Raw genomic sequence first — 16,393 nt, forward strand, 5'->3', positions numbered from 1 at the left:
TTTCTCCTCACAAACACATGAACGATGAAGATGTTAAGTCACAATCCAACACCAGACCATTGAATAGAATTTGCATTGACCGGCTTCACACTACTGCTGGTAATCAGAAGTTAAAATCATAAGACAATAGGTCCTTGACCTTTAGACTTTCAAACAAATGGAGGGGTGTTGTTGTAACTGTTGCAATCAAGTGCAACTTGAGTACTTCAAAAATAAACTATACCTCATCAAACAGAAGCGTTTTCACAGCACAAGCCATGGAGGATATCTGCCCTCTGATGGTTACAGCACAAGCTTTTCTCGCAATTTCATTCAAGGAACACGTAAAACAAAGTGGCATTTTTCAATTTTATTAGTTTATTATAAACAAGGTCTTGCTGGTGGTCCTTTACTTTCCAGGGAGAATGATGCCATCATACTGTAGAGGAAAGAGAAAGACATCAGTGCAACGCTCTGTAGTCCTCATGGTTCATTGAACACGACCATGAAAGGAGTCTGTTACAATGAAAATGATCATTGAGAACGCAATAAGAGAAATAAATATATATACACACACATTTAGCCCTTTGTCAACATGAAGTCATGTCCTCAGAAGAGTGATGTTCCAAAATTATAGGCTTAAAGCCGGAGCGCAGATTAAATGTTTTGAAATCCCTTCCCCTTTTAAGTTATACATCAGGCGCATTTTGGGCTATACAAAAAAAGCTGTCCCACCCACATTACAAAACAAACGGTTGACCCTTAAAACCAGGTGCTATGTGGCCTTTACTGTGTAAGACCGTCGTCCTCAGGAGGGGAACATAAAGCCTCACCTTCTGCTGGAACCAGCGCATGGACTCCTCTTTGCGGATGCGGTGCTTGTATCCGATGCGGCCAGTCTTCTGCTTCTTGTCTGCAATGCTGAAGCCGGGTCTGCCCAGGACCTGACAGGGGGGAGGGCAGGTTAGAGGGCATGACAGTGCCATAGTGAGGCACACGGCTGGATATGTCCAGAATTTGTTATCAGGTAGACTGGTTCCAAACCTTTCCTTGAATTACTCATTAACACAGCCTGCATATATGGGCAGACAGTCGTTTAAAAAACAGGCAATGCATGAATATACCAACATGCAAGTCTCTTCCACTCACCACGTAGAAGTCCAGTCCATAGATGCCGATGCTAGGGTCATACTTGATGCCCAGGTCAATGTGTTCCTGGATACCAAAGCCGAAGTTCCCGGTGTCGGAGAAGTTGTTTTTCCTCAACTCGTACTCACGCACCTGGGGTAAGGACAAGATTTGTTTAAAAATAAATCACATGAGTGTATGTACTACATCCATCATGTGGCCAATCCACACAGAGCAATGCAAGCTGATATTCTACACACTATGATCAACAAAAGAAATCTGTATAAATTTAAGTCTTCTATTGCAGGTCAAAGGGAAATGAGTCAGACCTAAAACAGACAAAATGTCATGTCCCAGGAGTGGGAATATCTTGGTAAAATCATTAGGTCATAAAGATCCAGACCTTGAGTCCTTTCTCCAGGATTTCCTCTGCCTTGGCTCCACGGACAGTACAGTGGACAGCAATCTTTTCATTTCTGCGGATGCCGAAGGATCGCACAGTGTAGCGGGCTGTGGAGAAAGGTAGGAGGATATGACTACATGACATTCACTTTGGTGTTCCACATCAAACCCCAGTTGAGAAAATACCTATTCTTGGTTGACAGGAAAAACTGAGGGTAAAGGGTCAAGGGTCAAGATTCAAGTCTGCGATGCAATGCATCAGTTCCAACAAAAGCAGGGCCGTTGACTAGATTAGAGTTCTTTACACTATTGATGTGTGTCTAGTTGAGCAGGCAAATTAAGTTATTCATCCAAATTGTCATTGAGAAACTGTGACATGCAAAATGAATATGAAAAGCTTACCCTTGGAGAACACCGGTGTCTGGCCTGTGAGCTGCTCCAGCACCTTGGCAGCACGGGTTAGCCTGTCACCACTCTCACCCACACAGATGTTTAGGCAGAGCTTGCGAATACGCAGCTCTTTCATGGGGTTCTCCTTTTTCTCACCCTGTTCCTGTTGACAGAGGCGAATTGAGGAAAACAATCAGCATTCTTGAAGGAATATTAACAGGCCATGTTATTTGCCTTCACTACTACTGCATAGATGTCAGCCAGAGAGTCTGAAAAGCTGTGAAACGGTAACTTGCTAGCTTTAAGGATGTAACTAGCCAAAATCATTTATCAGAATACCATCATTGGTGGTATCATGTCAACGTTCAGATAAACCCATACCGATGATACATTGGACCAATATCTACAATTCAAGACGCACGTAGCAGTTTCAAACGAGTTCACATGCAAGTTTCCTCGTCTCCTGCTCAGACATGCCTGTGCATATCCCGGCGGATGTTGAACGTTACGCTCATGTTTTCTGGATTTAAAGCAATTCAAGACAAAACGTTGTTTACGTTAAGCTGTGTTTAAGCCAACTTCATAACCATCATGCACCGAATGGGTCATTTAAACCTCTACAACAAGTGTTTACTTATTAAATGGTCAAAGCATAGCTCGGGGTTTAACATAGCTAACAACCAAGTCATTAGCATTGGTAATTCTGTAATTTCTTAGACAGACGATTATTATTTGAACAAAATAGGCCATCATCTTCATACGTCACATGCATATACTAATATTTATGTATCCCACTGCATGTTTTAACGAGTTACAGCTCTGATGATTGTGGATTTAAGCGTCAAGTTGTTACATTTCGCCATCATAAGTGTTCATGCTATACTCACCGCCATGTTTGATCACTAGAAGAGGACGTCACATTTCCGGCGCAGTCTTTTTATACCCGCGTGTTCACAAAAGCGTGCTCTAAGGTAACTCGTTGGAAATTAACAAACGTTCCATTTACGCACATATAGCTCTTTAACGTCCATATAGCTGCGGTATTAGATCTGTAATTCAGAACAGAACGTGGAATGCCTTAATTGACCGATCAGAATTGAGTATTCCAAAAAGTCGTGTAATAATCACGTAGGCTGTACATTTTATTTATTTATTTATTTATAGTATTTATTGATATTATGTAGTGCAGGAGCCACACAAATAAACATTCTCACTCACACTTTATGACAAATTATATAGAATGATGAGGAAAAAAAGCACAAGTACATACAATAACAAGGCAGGGAAATAAGATTCCTCGGTGGACAGGAATAATTTCAAACTTAGAATTAACTTTTTTAACAAGCAAGTCAAAAGGCTTCACATAGCACTAACACCACATTGTAGATACAATACAGAAGACAGTGTGGCAGAGCTGGCGAGGGTACATTTCAACCCATGATGTGTGAGCATGTTTGTCACAACATCTGCATTTCAGTATCCCCAACTACACCCTATACACTGTATAAAGTCAGCAGGGATGCACATTCACAATATATAAATGGCAGAAAGAGTCACCAAGATCACAACCAAAATTATTTTCACTTTGACCTCAAAAGAGAGGACTCGAGTAGGAGTTGGTGGAAGTTGGGCCTGGAAGGGGATGAGGTCAGGGCTGTCATGGTTGTCAGGGCTCACATGAAGGGCAAGGGGTGTGGAAGGAGCTTGGGGCATGAGCAAGGGCAGGTTCAACATCCTCTGCTGTTCCAGCGCACTGGTAAGGAAGACCAAGGCTTTGCGAGGGAAAGCTGGAGGAGAGAAAAGGTTGCAGGCTGGGATGAAAAAGTGAGGCAGTGTCCCACTCTGGGCGTGGTCTTCGAAGGCCCCAAAGAGGTGCATGAAGCAGCTGGGCATCTGCTGAGGAGGCCACTGGGTATCCTGGCCCCGGAGGGAGAGGATGTGGAAGAAGGCGGTCTTCCCATGATAGGAGCACAGGCAGTCCAGCTCCTGAGGGAAGCGCCTCTTCAGTGCCTCAATCAGACATTTTAGGAGCCTGAAGCAGGTCTTTCTGCAAGGGTGAGAGGCAATTCAAAGTTAGAATTTGTTACTGTTTGAAATTAGAATGGACATCACACCACAGAACTTTAGAAGTTAGGAATACAAGGCTTAGAAGTCACAGTGGTTAGTAGCCCATTGAATCTGACCGGCAGCATTTGGTGGCAGTCGTCTCACAGCAGGTTTTCTTGTTGCCATGAAGCTTGATTATTTCCTTTTCAATGTGGGAAAATGAGACCCTCCAGCTTTCTATAAGTTATAGAGAAAAGTAATAGACAGGAGGCTGCTTCAGTTACACTGAGCTGATCAGTACCCACAAGTCGGCCACCTCCGATCTATACATCATCATCATATTTTCAAATTATGTCAGTTGTTTTTTGTGCTGTTTGCACTCTACTGTTTGTGAGTCAGTTTGTTATGTGTGTTGTGTTTTGTTTTTGTGTACGTCTCAAACCTTTGGCAGCAGGGTTGAGGTTGCGTCCTTTGGGTCTCTTGGGCACAAAGTAGAAAGTCTTGCTGATCAGGGTCTGTCTGGTCTTCTTGCCCAGCCAGTTATCCACATTGAGACCGTTCAGAGCAGGTTGAGGCCATTTCTGGGATGGTTGGGTCTCTAGCGCTGGAACCACGTCCACTGACAGCAACTCTTCCTCATCATGTGTCGCCAAAAGGGATAGTGTTACTGCTGGGCAGTAGACCTTTTTTTTGTTGACAACCCAACGGAAATTTCCTCCAGGAACTGGCAATCACATAAAGGAAACGTTTTTACATATACATTTGATTTATTTAGCAGATGCTTTTATCCAAAGCTTTGTACAAGTATGGCATATAGAAAGGACAGCAATTGACCAAGGAGTGCAGTATTTGAGGTATGAATCAAAGAACAGTCAGTATTTAAAAGCCACATCATTAAACAGCCCAAAATAGTCATAAATCATGTTCGATCATGAAATATATAGTCTATAATAGTCTATAAAATATATAATCAATAATAGTCTGATATCATGTGATAGTTCCACATTCACTTTAAAATGTGTTCTCATTCTTAATATTATAGATAAAATGAATGACACACCACACCTTTATAGGTGCAGATGAACTTCCGAACCAACCGATGCATTTCACTCAGGATCTTGCTGGCTGATATAGTGAGCCCGTCTGGGCTGTTCTCTAACAGAAATGGCCGTATGTTGCTGCGTGTGGGCCTAGATAGGGCCACTTTGTAAAACAGGCCTTGGTATTGGTCAAGCTCAGTCCAGTTGAGCCGAGAGGGAGACTGAAGCTTCACCATCATGTCAAACTCATTTGGATTGTCTATCTGCAAGCATACATTCAACATAGTAAGATAGTAGTTACGACTTTTTTAATATTTACTGATTAGTGAGTTGCTTACGACTGATTTTTTCCATTGGCAGAACCCACCAGTAATGTCATACCCAACCAATATTTTGATGTTAAACAATGTAAACATTTTCTTGGCAGAGTTTACCCAAATCAGATATTACAGTGTCAACCCCCCCCCCCCCCTTATTTTCCACACAGTCACACTGTTCCTCTGTGCAGTTAAATACAGTACATGATATTGATATAACAGAAGAAATACTATTGGATGGTCCCACCTTCACCATCTCATAATAGCTGCCACTTGTCAGCCAATCAGCTGACTGGAAGAAAGGTTGCTCATCATTGTTCTTCAGGAAATCAAGCAGGTTGTCACGAAGATCATTGACGAGGTCCACTGCCCACTTGCGGTTGCTCTGGGGGATGACTAGATCCCGGGCTCTGAGTTTGATCCGGTGAAGCAGTTCTCGGGAGGTAGGGGTGTCCTTCTCTACTGTGGGCAGCTGAACTGTGGTGAATGGATTGATAGATAGAACACAAGTATAGCAACCTAAGTAATCACAATACATTACAAAGCATTGACAATAATACACCCTTAATGCAGACAGTCAACAATAATGTGAAACAGAAAATGTCCACTGTTCTTTTACTCGTCTGTTGTGGCCTCGGCCTGGACTTTGAGGTGGGTGTCGGTGGAGGAGTGGAGTTGGCATTCAGCTCTAATGGTGCTTCTTTGCTACTGCTTCTGATTTCTCCTCCCTGACATTCACCCTCGCCTTCCTCCATTACCAGGCTTGGGTGCTGGTCAGGCGGGCATAAAGATGTCCCGTTGATGGGTCTATATGGTGGAATAGGAGTGGAGGAAGCAGTGTCTGTTGTTGTTACTGACCGCCTCTGTGAACAATTTCTCTTCATCCTCCTGCATACACACAAAAACACACACAGTATTTCAGTTACATGACTAAACTCAATAACTCAGATATTTGTATACAATTTGTCTAACAATCAACACCTTCTAAACATTTTGCCACAGTTATAATGAATACAACTCTCACCTGTGTCTCACCAAAACCCAACAATATGCTACCTCCGGTCACATCAAACTTTTGTCTCCTGTTTCCAACCTTCTCACTTTCATTTCCTGATAAAGAGTTGCTGCAACACCTGTAGGAGTGTCCTGGTGCCCCACAGCGGAAGAGGAAGCCGTCCTCATTAGATAGGATTTGAGTCAACCTGCCTGCATTCCATGACCTCATCTACTCTGTAGTATAACAACCCCGGTTATTTATCCACTCCTTGTCTGCTTCGGCACAATGGTAGTCAAACGCTTTGTACTTCTCTAGTTTGCTCTTGTGCTCTTGTGCCTGCCTGTCTGTCTGCCTGCTTGCCAAGCCGCACAAGCCATTCACCAATACTCTTCAACTAACCGTTTTCATAATATCCATCCTATGATCGCCAACCTAAATCAAATCAAATCAAATTTATTTGTATAGCCCTTTTTACACGCAAGCATGTCACAGAGGGCTTCACATGCGCCCATAGAACTGCCCCTCAACCAACCTAAACCCTCAAGGAAGACAAGGAAAAACTCCCAGAAAAACTCCCACCGGGAGAAAAAATGGAAGAAACCTTGGGAGGAGCAATTCAGAGAGGGATCCCCTCCTCCAGAGACGGTTGGTAAGAGAGAGGAGCAGAACACAAGCTAAACATAGTCATACAGTGTCAATGGGTTTTGAAACACCAAAATCCATTGTTCGGCTTTATAGACGTTGGATGGGACCGGGAAACTCGCTGTTGGCCGTCATGGAGACTGGATTCCGGGTGACGACCTGGTTCAGCGTTGGCAGACCGACGACCAAGCAGGTCCTGACAGCTCAAACCCCCCACACCACAGGGAATGTGTGGGGGGGGGACAGAGAGGAGAGCAGGGATTAGAGAATGCCAGGAGCAGCTAACAGTTACAGTCAAAATAGAATGAGATCCCCACCGGTCAAGTGTGGACTAGTGCAGCAATTTAACAGAGCAAAAAGGGTATTTGATGCAGCCCCACACACCAAAACAACGACAGCCCCCCTCAGTTGGAACATGAAATCTGTTCCAGGGGAAAGAACTCTAAAGTAGGTTATACTTATACGAATAAGGATGAAAACAGCCAGTCCCCCGTTGTCTCCAACTAGTAATAAAAACTATAACAGTAACAATATACAGCAACGGAACTATAATAATAATAATACTAACAATATACAGTAACAGGTTTACTTTATTTGTAACATCTAGCTGGGCAATGTGAACATAAGCTATAATTAAAATTTAAAAGTTACATGTGATACACACATAGGCAAGCACACATCCCAGGTTTACATAGAAAGTACACACATACTTCCCTTTAACAATCATAGAATTGACTAAACAAGAACGTTTTTAATCTAGTTTTAAATGTCGAGACAGTATCAGCTTCCTTAATTGAGATGGGTAATTTGTTCCAAAGAAGAGGTGCTCTATATGAGAACGCCCTACCTCCAGCAGTTTTTTTCTTAACTTTGGGTATTACCAGATAGCCGGCATTTTGAGATCTTAGAGACCTTGCGGGGCAATAGGGTGCAAGGAGACCGGAGAGGTACAGTGGTGCCAATCCATGCAGAGATTTGTAAGTTAGTAGTAGAACTTTGAAATCAGCTCTGGCTTGGATAGGGAGCCAGTGTAAAGAGATAAGAGTCGATGTTATATGATCAAACTTTCTAGTTTTAGTCAATAGTCTAGCAGCAGCATTTTGCACCCGCTGTAAGTTTTTTAGGTAGGTAATTGGGAGGCCAGAGAACAACACATTGCAGTAGTCCAATCGGGACGTAACAAAAGCATGTATTAGTTTTTCAGCATCATCCTTTGAGAGGAATTTTCGTATTTTGGCAATATTACGTAGATGGAAAAATGCTGTTCTGGTGATTTGCTTAATATGGTACTCAAATGAAAGGTCTGGGTCCATTGTGACTCCCAGATTTTTTACCAGCTGGCTTTGAGATACTTTGACGCCGTCTAAGTCTAAGGTTAGATGGGATAAATTATTTCGGTGTTTTTTCGGACCAAAAATTTGAACCTCGGTTTTATCCGAATTAAGAAGAAGGAAATTTGCAGTCATCCAAGTTTTCAACCCGGAAACACAGGTTTCCATAGCATGTGGAAATTCTCCCGGCTTTATAGACATGTATAGCTGAGTATCATCTGCATAGCAGTGAAAATCTACCCCAAAACTTCTAATTATGTTTCCTAAAGGCAACATATAGAGTGAAAATAACAGAGGGCCTAAAACTGAACCCTGTGGTACTCCGTATTTTACAATGGAGCTCCTGGATGAGCAACCATCATAGTGGACATATTGTGATCTATCAGATAGATACGATCTGAACCACTGAAGTGAAGTACCAGAAATCCCAACATAGTTCTCCATACGTTCCAGGAGAATCTCATGATCTACAGTGTCAAAAGCTGCACTTAGGTCTAGAAGAACAAGGACAGAGCTAAAGCCCGCGTCAGAGGCTAATAATAGATCATTGACTACCTTGGCTAATGCAGTTTCAGTGCTGTGGTGAAGACGAAATCCAGACTGGAGAGGTTCATAGAGCTGATTTGAGGAGAGGTGCTCAGTGAGCTGTTTTGCCACAGCTTTTTCCAAAATTTTTGAGAGAGATGGCAAATTTGAAATGGGCCTGTAATTGCTAAGACAACCTGGATCCAGGTTTGGTTTTTTAAGAAGGGGCTTGATAATAGCTTGTTTGAAATCGTCAGGGACTTGTCCAGTTACAAGAGATTCATTAATAATACTAAGCATGGGCGGTCCAATAATATGGAGAAGTTCCCTACAAAGTTTGGCAGGGAGGGGATCGAGAAGGCAGCTAGTGGGTTTCGAGGAATCTATCAGCTTGATGAATGCTTCCATAGAAATAGGGTTAAAGTGAGTGAGAGTCTCAACATGCAGAATGCTGGGTACAGAGGGAAAATCAGTGTTGATGGCCACTCCTCCAGGACTAGTCTGTAGTTTGTCCCTTATTGCATAGATTTTTTGGTCAAAGAAATCTAAGAAATCATTGGGAGAGAGATCTGAACTAACACAGAGTGTACTTTTCTTAGTGAGTTTTGCAACAGTATCAAATAGGAACTTAGTGTTGTGTTTGTTCTTACTAATCAACTTAGAGAAATATTCTGATCTGGACCTGATGAGGACTTGCTTGTACTCTATTTGGCTGTCCTTCCAGGCCAGGCGGAAAACCTCCAATTTAGTGGTACGCCACTTACGCTCTAATTTTCTAGTGGACCTCTTGAGAGTGCGGGTTTCCTCTGAATACCATGGAGCCAGTTTCTTGTCTATTCTTTTCCTTGGTTTGAGTGGAGCAACAGAATCTAGGGATTGCTGAAGAACCAAATTCAGATCCCTTGTTTTAGCATTTAATGATTTATTCGGGACATCAAGTGCTTCTAGTGCAGCGGGTAGAATACTAGCCAGTTCCAGAGCTGTATTTGGGGTTAAGCAGCGGCTAATAGAAATATTCTGGGTGCCTCCAAGGCTCTGGCAGAGATCCATTTTAAAGGTTACCAGGCAGTGGTCTGATAATATAGGATTGTGGGTATGAACAATGACATCACTAATCTTGATTCCCCGCGTGAGAACTAAATCCAATGTATGCGAGTGAAGATGGGTAGGTTTAGAAACCACCTGAGTGAGACCTGTGGAATCCATAAGAGCAGTAAAGGCCTTACTTAGAGGATCTTTTGGGTCATCGACATGAATGTTAAAATCACCCATAATTAAGATATTGTCAGTGTATGTCACAAGATCAGCACTAAAATCAGCAAATTCCTCAAGGAAGAGGGAGTATGGGCCAGGGGGCCGGTATAGAGTAACTATACAAAACGAAGGAGGGGGGGCAACAGTAGTAGAATTAGTCCTTTTTAAAGTAGTTGGTGGTTTCATACAAATTATCTCAAATGATTTAAAGGTATTGACAGATTTTAGGCTGAGGTTGAAGCTAGCTTTATATAACATAGCAACACCACCACCTTTCTTTGAAACACGAGGGATGTGTGAATACGCAAAATCAGGAGGCGAAGCTTCATTCAGGGGGAAATATTCATCAGGTTTTAGCCAGGTTTCGGTGAAACCAATCAGGTCCAGGCTGCAGTCAGACATCAGATCATTAATCAAAACGGCCTTTGTGGATAGAGATCTGATGTTTAGGAGCCCAACATTCCAGTATGGGTTTTTGGCAGCTTTAGACGTAGATAATACTTCTGAAAAGGTGGCACTGTTATCAGGAAACTGAGTTGGAAGAGCAACGGGTGAGCAAGGCTGAATATATATTAAATTGGTATAATTCCTAATAATTGAGGGCCGGAATTTGGAAAAAGGGCGGGGGGCCGACACCGTCTCAATGGGAAAAACAACATCAGCAACCACCCTGGCTACACTACAAGCTGAGCTATCGGGGCCCCAACAGCTCACAGCATGCCTATCAACATACCTATCAGACTCTCTAAGAGACTGTAGCCCGGCTTGTTCTAGTGAGTGTCAGGTCTGCTTTAGAATAGCTTCAATATTCCTAGACAAAAGAAAAGCACCTCTCCAGCTAGGATGGAGCCCGTCACTTTTCAACAAGCCAGGTTTGGCCCAGAAACGAGACCAATTATCTACAAATCCTAAACCCTGTTCTGAGCAAAAGCGAGCCAACCAGCGGTTGAGAGAGACAAGCCTGCTGTAGATCTCGTCAGTCCCCCTAGCAGGTAGTGGGCCAGAGACTATTACTCGATGCCGACTCATCTTTTGAGCAAGGTCACATGCCCGAGCAATATTAACCTTCGTGACCTCTACTGTGTTTGTGTTCTGTTTGTGTTTGTGTTGAGCTCTCCTGGTCTAGCCAATCAGACATGTCAGAACTGTCATCCACCTTACAGATTATTCCAACTGCAGCTGTCTGGTAATCAGTACCAGAGCATCCAAGTACGGACTACCAGACTCACTGGGTGTTTTTTCACCCAGGCCATAAAGCTTATCAAACAGCAACATGATGGTAGTCCATGTGATGTACACATCCATCTACACTTGATATTTTTTTATATTTAATCTATTGTAGCTTTCTATGGTTTATTCCCCATAGCACTGACTCTGGACCTGCTGCTAGAGTTTATTTCTATTTGTTTCTATTCATGCCCTCTTACTTTCCCCTAAAAAAAAATGTCATTGCCTACTAAAAATTTTACAAGCGTACATAGCTGTAGCTTGTCATGTTCTAAGAATGTAATTGTTCAGAATGACCTTGTGTTATACTGCAGTGCAATAAGATGTGGGGGATTAAACAGATGTACAGATTTTTTGCAATGAATGTACATGCTAGGTTGGGCAAGAATCTGCAGGTTTTATGTAGAGGCACAACTGGGAGGTGGGGTGTAAGGCTAGAGAGTGGGGTCAAGGTTCAAGAGTCCAAGATTCAACTGGTGAACAGCTGAAGGGAACAAGCTGTTTCTGAGCCTACTGGAGCAACAGGCTCCAGGCTTCCTAGCTTTCTTAAGATGATTAAAGGGATTTTACTGAAAGCAAAACTCAACTGGTTTAACCACTGGATTATATTGAGCTAAATCCACTCCAATAGAATGATGTTCTAGTCAGGCTATTACCTACTGGTAAACTTTGGTCTATGGTTTTCTCAAGGTATTTATACCTTCCTTAGCTCCTCTATGGTCGAGTAGAAACTACAATACAATACAGAACCTAAAACGAACCTACCACGGATTTCACCTGTGTAAAGTACATCATATTCAGGATAGGCTTCACAGCATCTGACAAGCACTCAAAACAGGCTCAACATACATTTTGTAATTATGTTGAAATGATGGCAAAAAATTAAAACAAATACACCAAATACTCAAATACCATCACAGTATCACACACTACTAATCAATTTACAAAACACAATAACGTCATTGGCAATCAATGGTCAAGTTTTTATTTTTGGTGTCATCGTCACCATTATCATATTTCCTAAAGCTGTTTGTTGGAACATTTTCCTTCCTTTCCTGCGAAAACTTTTGCGATGAGTTTTTATCAGCATTAGCCAGTCCTTAAGTATAGAGCTCTGGTTGTGAGACTCTGCAAGATGGAGGGGTAATGCCCGCGGGGACCATGCGCCCAGCTGGACGTCTGGAGCAAGGATTCATTTGCCCTTCTGGGCCTTCTGTGCAGACTTGGTGACCTTGCCACCCCCGGCGGTCTTCTTGTCAACAGCCTTGATGACGCCGACGGCAACGGTCTGCCTCATGTCACGCACGGCAAAGCGACCTGTGAGGGTAGAGGAGGAATGGTGTGTGTGATTGATGGTCGCTGTCAGTGTAGGTGTGGTAAGAGCTTGTGTAGCTTGTATGTGTGTGCTGGTAGTGCCATATCTGCCCTTACAGTTTGGTGAAATGAATCTCATTGTTTCATTCTGAGAACGCTTCAGCACTGACATTCTATAGGACCGATGATCCACTATGGTGTTGGTTTGGATGCTGGATGCTCACCAAGGGGAGGGTATGCAGAGAAGCTCTCCACACACATGGGCTTCCCTGGCACCATGACAATGATGGCGGCATCTCCGGACTTGAGGGCCTTGGGGTTGTCCTCAAGCTTCTTGCCAGAGCGACGGTCGATCTTCTCCTTGAGCTCACTGAACTTGCAGGCGATGTGAGCTGTGTGGCAATCCAGAACGGGGGCATAGCCTTGGGAGATCTGTCCAGGGTGGTTCAGGATGATGACCTGGAAGGAGAAAGAAAAAGAAAGAGAAAGGGGGCATGTGAAAATGAGACCGAAATTCCTTACTGATCATAATACAAAAATTAACACAGGTAGCTAATCTGAAATACCAGGAAATTAAGAGTATTCGTGTCAACTATTATTGTTTATCTTTTGTATATACATTAATGAGTATAGTAACTGTTGAAGTAATACCTTCAAAGTGAAATGTATTTAGCTGTGGTCACATTTGTGTGAATAGGTCCTTGTCATATGGACACTTTCTAACATCTATTGTATCGGTAAGACAAGACAAAGACCATACCTGGGCAGTGAAGGTGTCGGCCTCCATGGGAGGGTCGTTCTTGCTGTCTCCAGCCACGTTACCACGACGGATATCTTTGACGGACACGTTCTTGACATTGAAGCCGACATTGTCGCCAGGCAGAGCCTCGGTCAGGGTCTCGTGGTGCATCTCCACAGACTTGACCTCAGTGGTCACGTTGGCGGGGGCGAAGGTGACGATCATACCGGCCTTCAGGGTACCAGTCTCCACACGGCCCACGGGCACTGTTCCAATACCTGGTGAAACGTCGGGAGGGAGAATTTCAGAGGACTGTTATACAAGAGCAATATAAGCCCAATAATAGTCTTTAGAAACGCTCTTGAGTGTGAACTGTCACAATGCTTGACTGCCTTTGGTTCTTACCGCCAATTTTGTAGACGTCCTGCAGGGGGAGACGGAGGGGCTTGTCGGTGGGGCGGGATGGGGGCAGGATGGAGTCGAGGGACTCCAGCAGAGTAACTCCGCTGGCACTACCCTCTTTGCGCTCAACCTTCCACCCCTTGAACCAGGTCATCTGGGAAGAGGGAGGAGAGGGTTGCATGTCATTGGCTACTCTCAAATCAGGGAAAGCCCCTTAGCCAAAGTGGTGATAGTAAACGGTGTATTTTTTTGCTTCTCATCCTATGTATTAAAAAGATTTGTCTGGCTAGCTCCACACTGTATGTTGGTGGTCGAGGTTACTTACGTTGCTGGAAGGCTCCAGCATGTTGTCTCCGTGCCACCCAGAGATGGGCACAAAGGCGACAGTGGCGGGGTTGTAACCAATCTTCTTGATGTAGGTGGAGACCTCCTTGGTGATCTCATCGTAACGCTTCTGGCTGTAGGGGGGCTCGGTGGAGTCCATCTTGTTGATGCCGACGATGAGCTGCTTCACTCCCAGGGTGTAAGCCAGGAGAGCGTGCTCACGAGTCTGGCCGTTCTTGGAGATACCAGCCTCAAACTCACCCACACCACCAGCAACGATGAGCACAGCACAGTCGGCCTAGAGGGGGGTTGAAATGATGATGCTTACCCAACTGGTTAAAACACAGGCCTTTCCTTGGCACTAACTGCTCAAATACTGTTAGAACTGTGCACCTCTTCTGGTGTGCCCTCCCCCTTGTCAAGTGTGCATACCATGTAGGCTAAGGCCTTACCGCAGGGGCCTGTGTTTTAATCCAGCGCAGGCCATTACCTACCTATCCTTCCCTCTCTCTTCCTCTTTTTTTTGGAAGAAGAACTACACTTCTAGTCCTTGATAATCTTGCTCACTTACTATGTGCATTTTTGGTATTTTTGGGGGATAAAGGCATTTGCTAAATAACTTAAAAGGTGTAACTGTGATTGGAAGGATAACGCAGATTACAGAACCTATTCTCTATCAGGAAACCGAAGAAGCCACAGGCTTCAGAAAGCATATTTACCTGAGAGGTACCAGTAATCATGTTCTTGATAAAGTCCCTGTGTCCAGGAGCATCAATGATGGTGACATAGTACTTGCTGGTTTCAAACTTCCACAGGGAGATATCGATGGTAATACCACGCTCACGCTCTGCCTTCAGCTTGTCCAGCACCCAGGCATACTTGAAGGAACCCTTTCCCATCTATACACACAAATAATTAAATACAAAAATGTAGCTGATCCTTTTTAGTTTAGGTGGATTACTTTGCTACTGTGTGCATGCTCTTAACATTAACAAAAAAATAATACAAAATAATCCTATTCCTGACAATATGAGCAACTGGGGAATAGTGTGTTTTTACAGACGTTTTTCACTGAGACTTTTGAGCTAAATCCTGGAAAAAAACTGCCAAAAACTCAATTACAAAACATTTCAACTGTAACGCTTTGATGCACTATTGCTGTTGACCCATCTGGACAGTAGATGACGCTGTTGTCAAAGCTATGAGGTAACCACGCCCGTCACAAACTGCGACATATTCATGCTTATTCATGGTTTATACTCTTCCGATATGACAATAACCAGGGATTCTGAATTTAAGTACCTCAGCGGCTTCCTTTTCAAACTTCTCGATGGTTCTCTTGTCGATGCCCCCGCATTTGTAAATCAGATGACCGGTGGTGGTTGACTTTCCAGAATCGACATGGCCAATGACCACAATGTTGATGTGTATCTTTTCCTTTCCCATGATGGATTACTGATAAGAAATAATGTAAACTTGAGTAAAATTCTGACTTTTGGGGGCTAGGAGGGTGACGCAGGAGGACAAAGTGGTGGTGGATGTCACTAACCATTCTCGATACTGCGTCTGATAACATCCCCACTGACTCATGCATTCTCACATGCTGCCTGTACTCGGGCCTCCATGTTAAGTCTGTCTGGAAGTTAGACCGCCATGTTGTCTAATGACACGCGCTCCATGACCGTGAAGCCGGGTAAATGCGCGTGCATGGAATTACTGACTAGTGATACATACTAGGTTAACGCGCTACAGCAAAACTCGCTATGATTTACTTTGTTTCCAAGTTAAAGACCCGATTGTTTCAATTAGCTTTCATTTCTTTATTTTAAGACAGCTGTCATTTAGACTCGTATCTGAAGGTCTGCTAGAATTGTCTGCCATGTTAGTCGATTCATTTCAGCCAAGTTAATCACTTAAGGAATGTCACTGAAGGATTGTCATTATGGTATTACATGTATGACTAGGTATCAGACCATACATAAGCTATAATCATCCATTTTACATGTACAGCGAGAGACCTGTTTTAATCAAGCTCTATTTTAAGAAATACATTTCACCAACCTGAGACAGATCCGAGTATCCTGATTAAGACCGGAGAAAAAGGACAGAATATGATCTCACATGGCTTTTTATACCAGTGACAGGGGGGGGCGGGAGAAGAGCAAATTCTGCCACCCTGCTGTCTCGCAAAACATATACCATTGGTTGCTAGAGTAACCCCACTGCAGCTATTGGGCAGCAAAATCCATCACTGGACACTGCGTCAGCAGCAGTCTCAAACATGTGTCTAAACAGCTGCAAGAACGATGTACTTGCAGGCATTACCCCCCTCTACC

The 16,393-nt window shown here is 43.5% G+C and overlaps 3 protein-coding genes across 3 annotated transcripts; all 3 read right to left on the bottom strand.

Annotated features, from left to right (window-relative positions):
* Positions 1 to 334: 334 nt before the first annotated feature.
* Positions 335 to 2,859, bottom strand: rpl11 (ribosomal protein L11). Its single transcript, XM_047019108.1, has 6 exons — positions 2,787 to 2,859; positions 1,912 to 2,062; positions 1,511 to 1,617; positions 1,129 to 1,260; positions 813 to 923; positions 335 to 418 (listed from the first exon to the last, which is right to left on the bottom strand). Exons 1-6 carry the CDS (start codon positions 2,790 to 2,792, stop codon positions 389 to 391), a joined length of 537 nt encoding a protein of 178 aa, XP_046875064.1. The 5' UTR covers positions 2,793 to 2,859; the 3' UTR covers positions 335 to 388.
* Positions 2,860 to 3,069: 210 nt separating this feature from the next.
* Positions 3,070 to 6,474, bottom strand: LOC124467140 (cyclic GMP-AMP synthase). The gene is made up of 7 exons (XM_047019289.1): positions 6,327 to 6,474; positions 5,922 to 6,190; positions 5,550 to 5,779; positions 5,011 to 5,248; positions 4,388 to 4,669; positions 4,083 to 4,182; positions 3,070 to 3,946 (listed from the first exon to the last, which is right to left on the bottom strand). The coding sequence occupies exons 2-7, from the start codon at positions 6,184 to 6,186 to the stop codon at positions 3,427 to 3,429; spliced, it is 1,635 nt and encodes a 544-aa protein (XP_046875245.1). The 5' UTR covers positions 6,187 to 6,190; positions 6,327 to 6,474; the 3' UTR covers positions 3,070 to 3,426.
* A 5,766-nt stretch (positions 6,475 to 12,240) lies between these two features.
* eef1a1l2 (eukaryotic translation elongation factor 1 alpha 1, like 2) lies at positions 12,241 to 16,212 on the bottom strand. The gene is made up of 8 exons (XM_047018909.1): positions 16,119 to 16,212; positions 15,360 to 15,512; positions 14,777 to 14,956; positions 14,059 to 14,355; positions 13,737 to 13,887; positions 13,353 to 13,609; positions 12,817 to 13,051; positions 12,241 to 12,595 (listed from the first exon to the last, which is right to left on the bottom strand). The coding sequence occupies exons 2-8, from the start codon at positions 15,501 to 15,503 to the stop codon at positions 12,471 to 12,473; spliced, it is 1,389 nt and encodes a 462-aa protein (XP_046874865.1). The 5' UTR covers positions 15,504 to 15,512; positions 16,119 to 16,212; the 3' UTR covers positions 12,241 to 12,470.
* Between the last annotated feature and the right edge of the window lie 181 nt (positions 16,213 to 16,393).

This window comes from Hypomesus transpacificus, chromosome 4, assembly GCF_021917145.1.
Source record: "Hypomesus transpacificus isolate Combined female chromosome 4, fHypTra1, whole genome shotgun sequence".
NCBI classification, from domain to species: Eukaryota; Metazoa; Chordata; class Actinopteri; order Osmeriformes; family Osmeridae; genus Hypomesus; species Hypomesus transpacificus.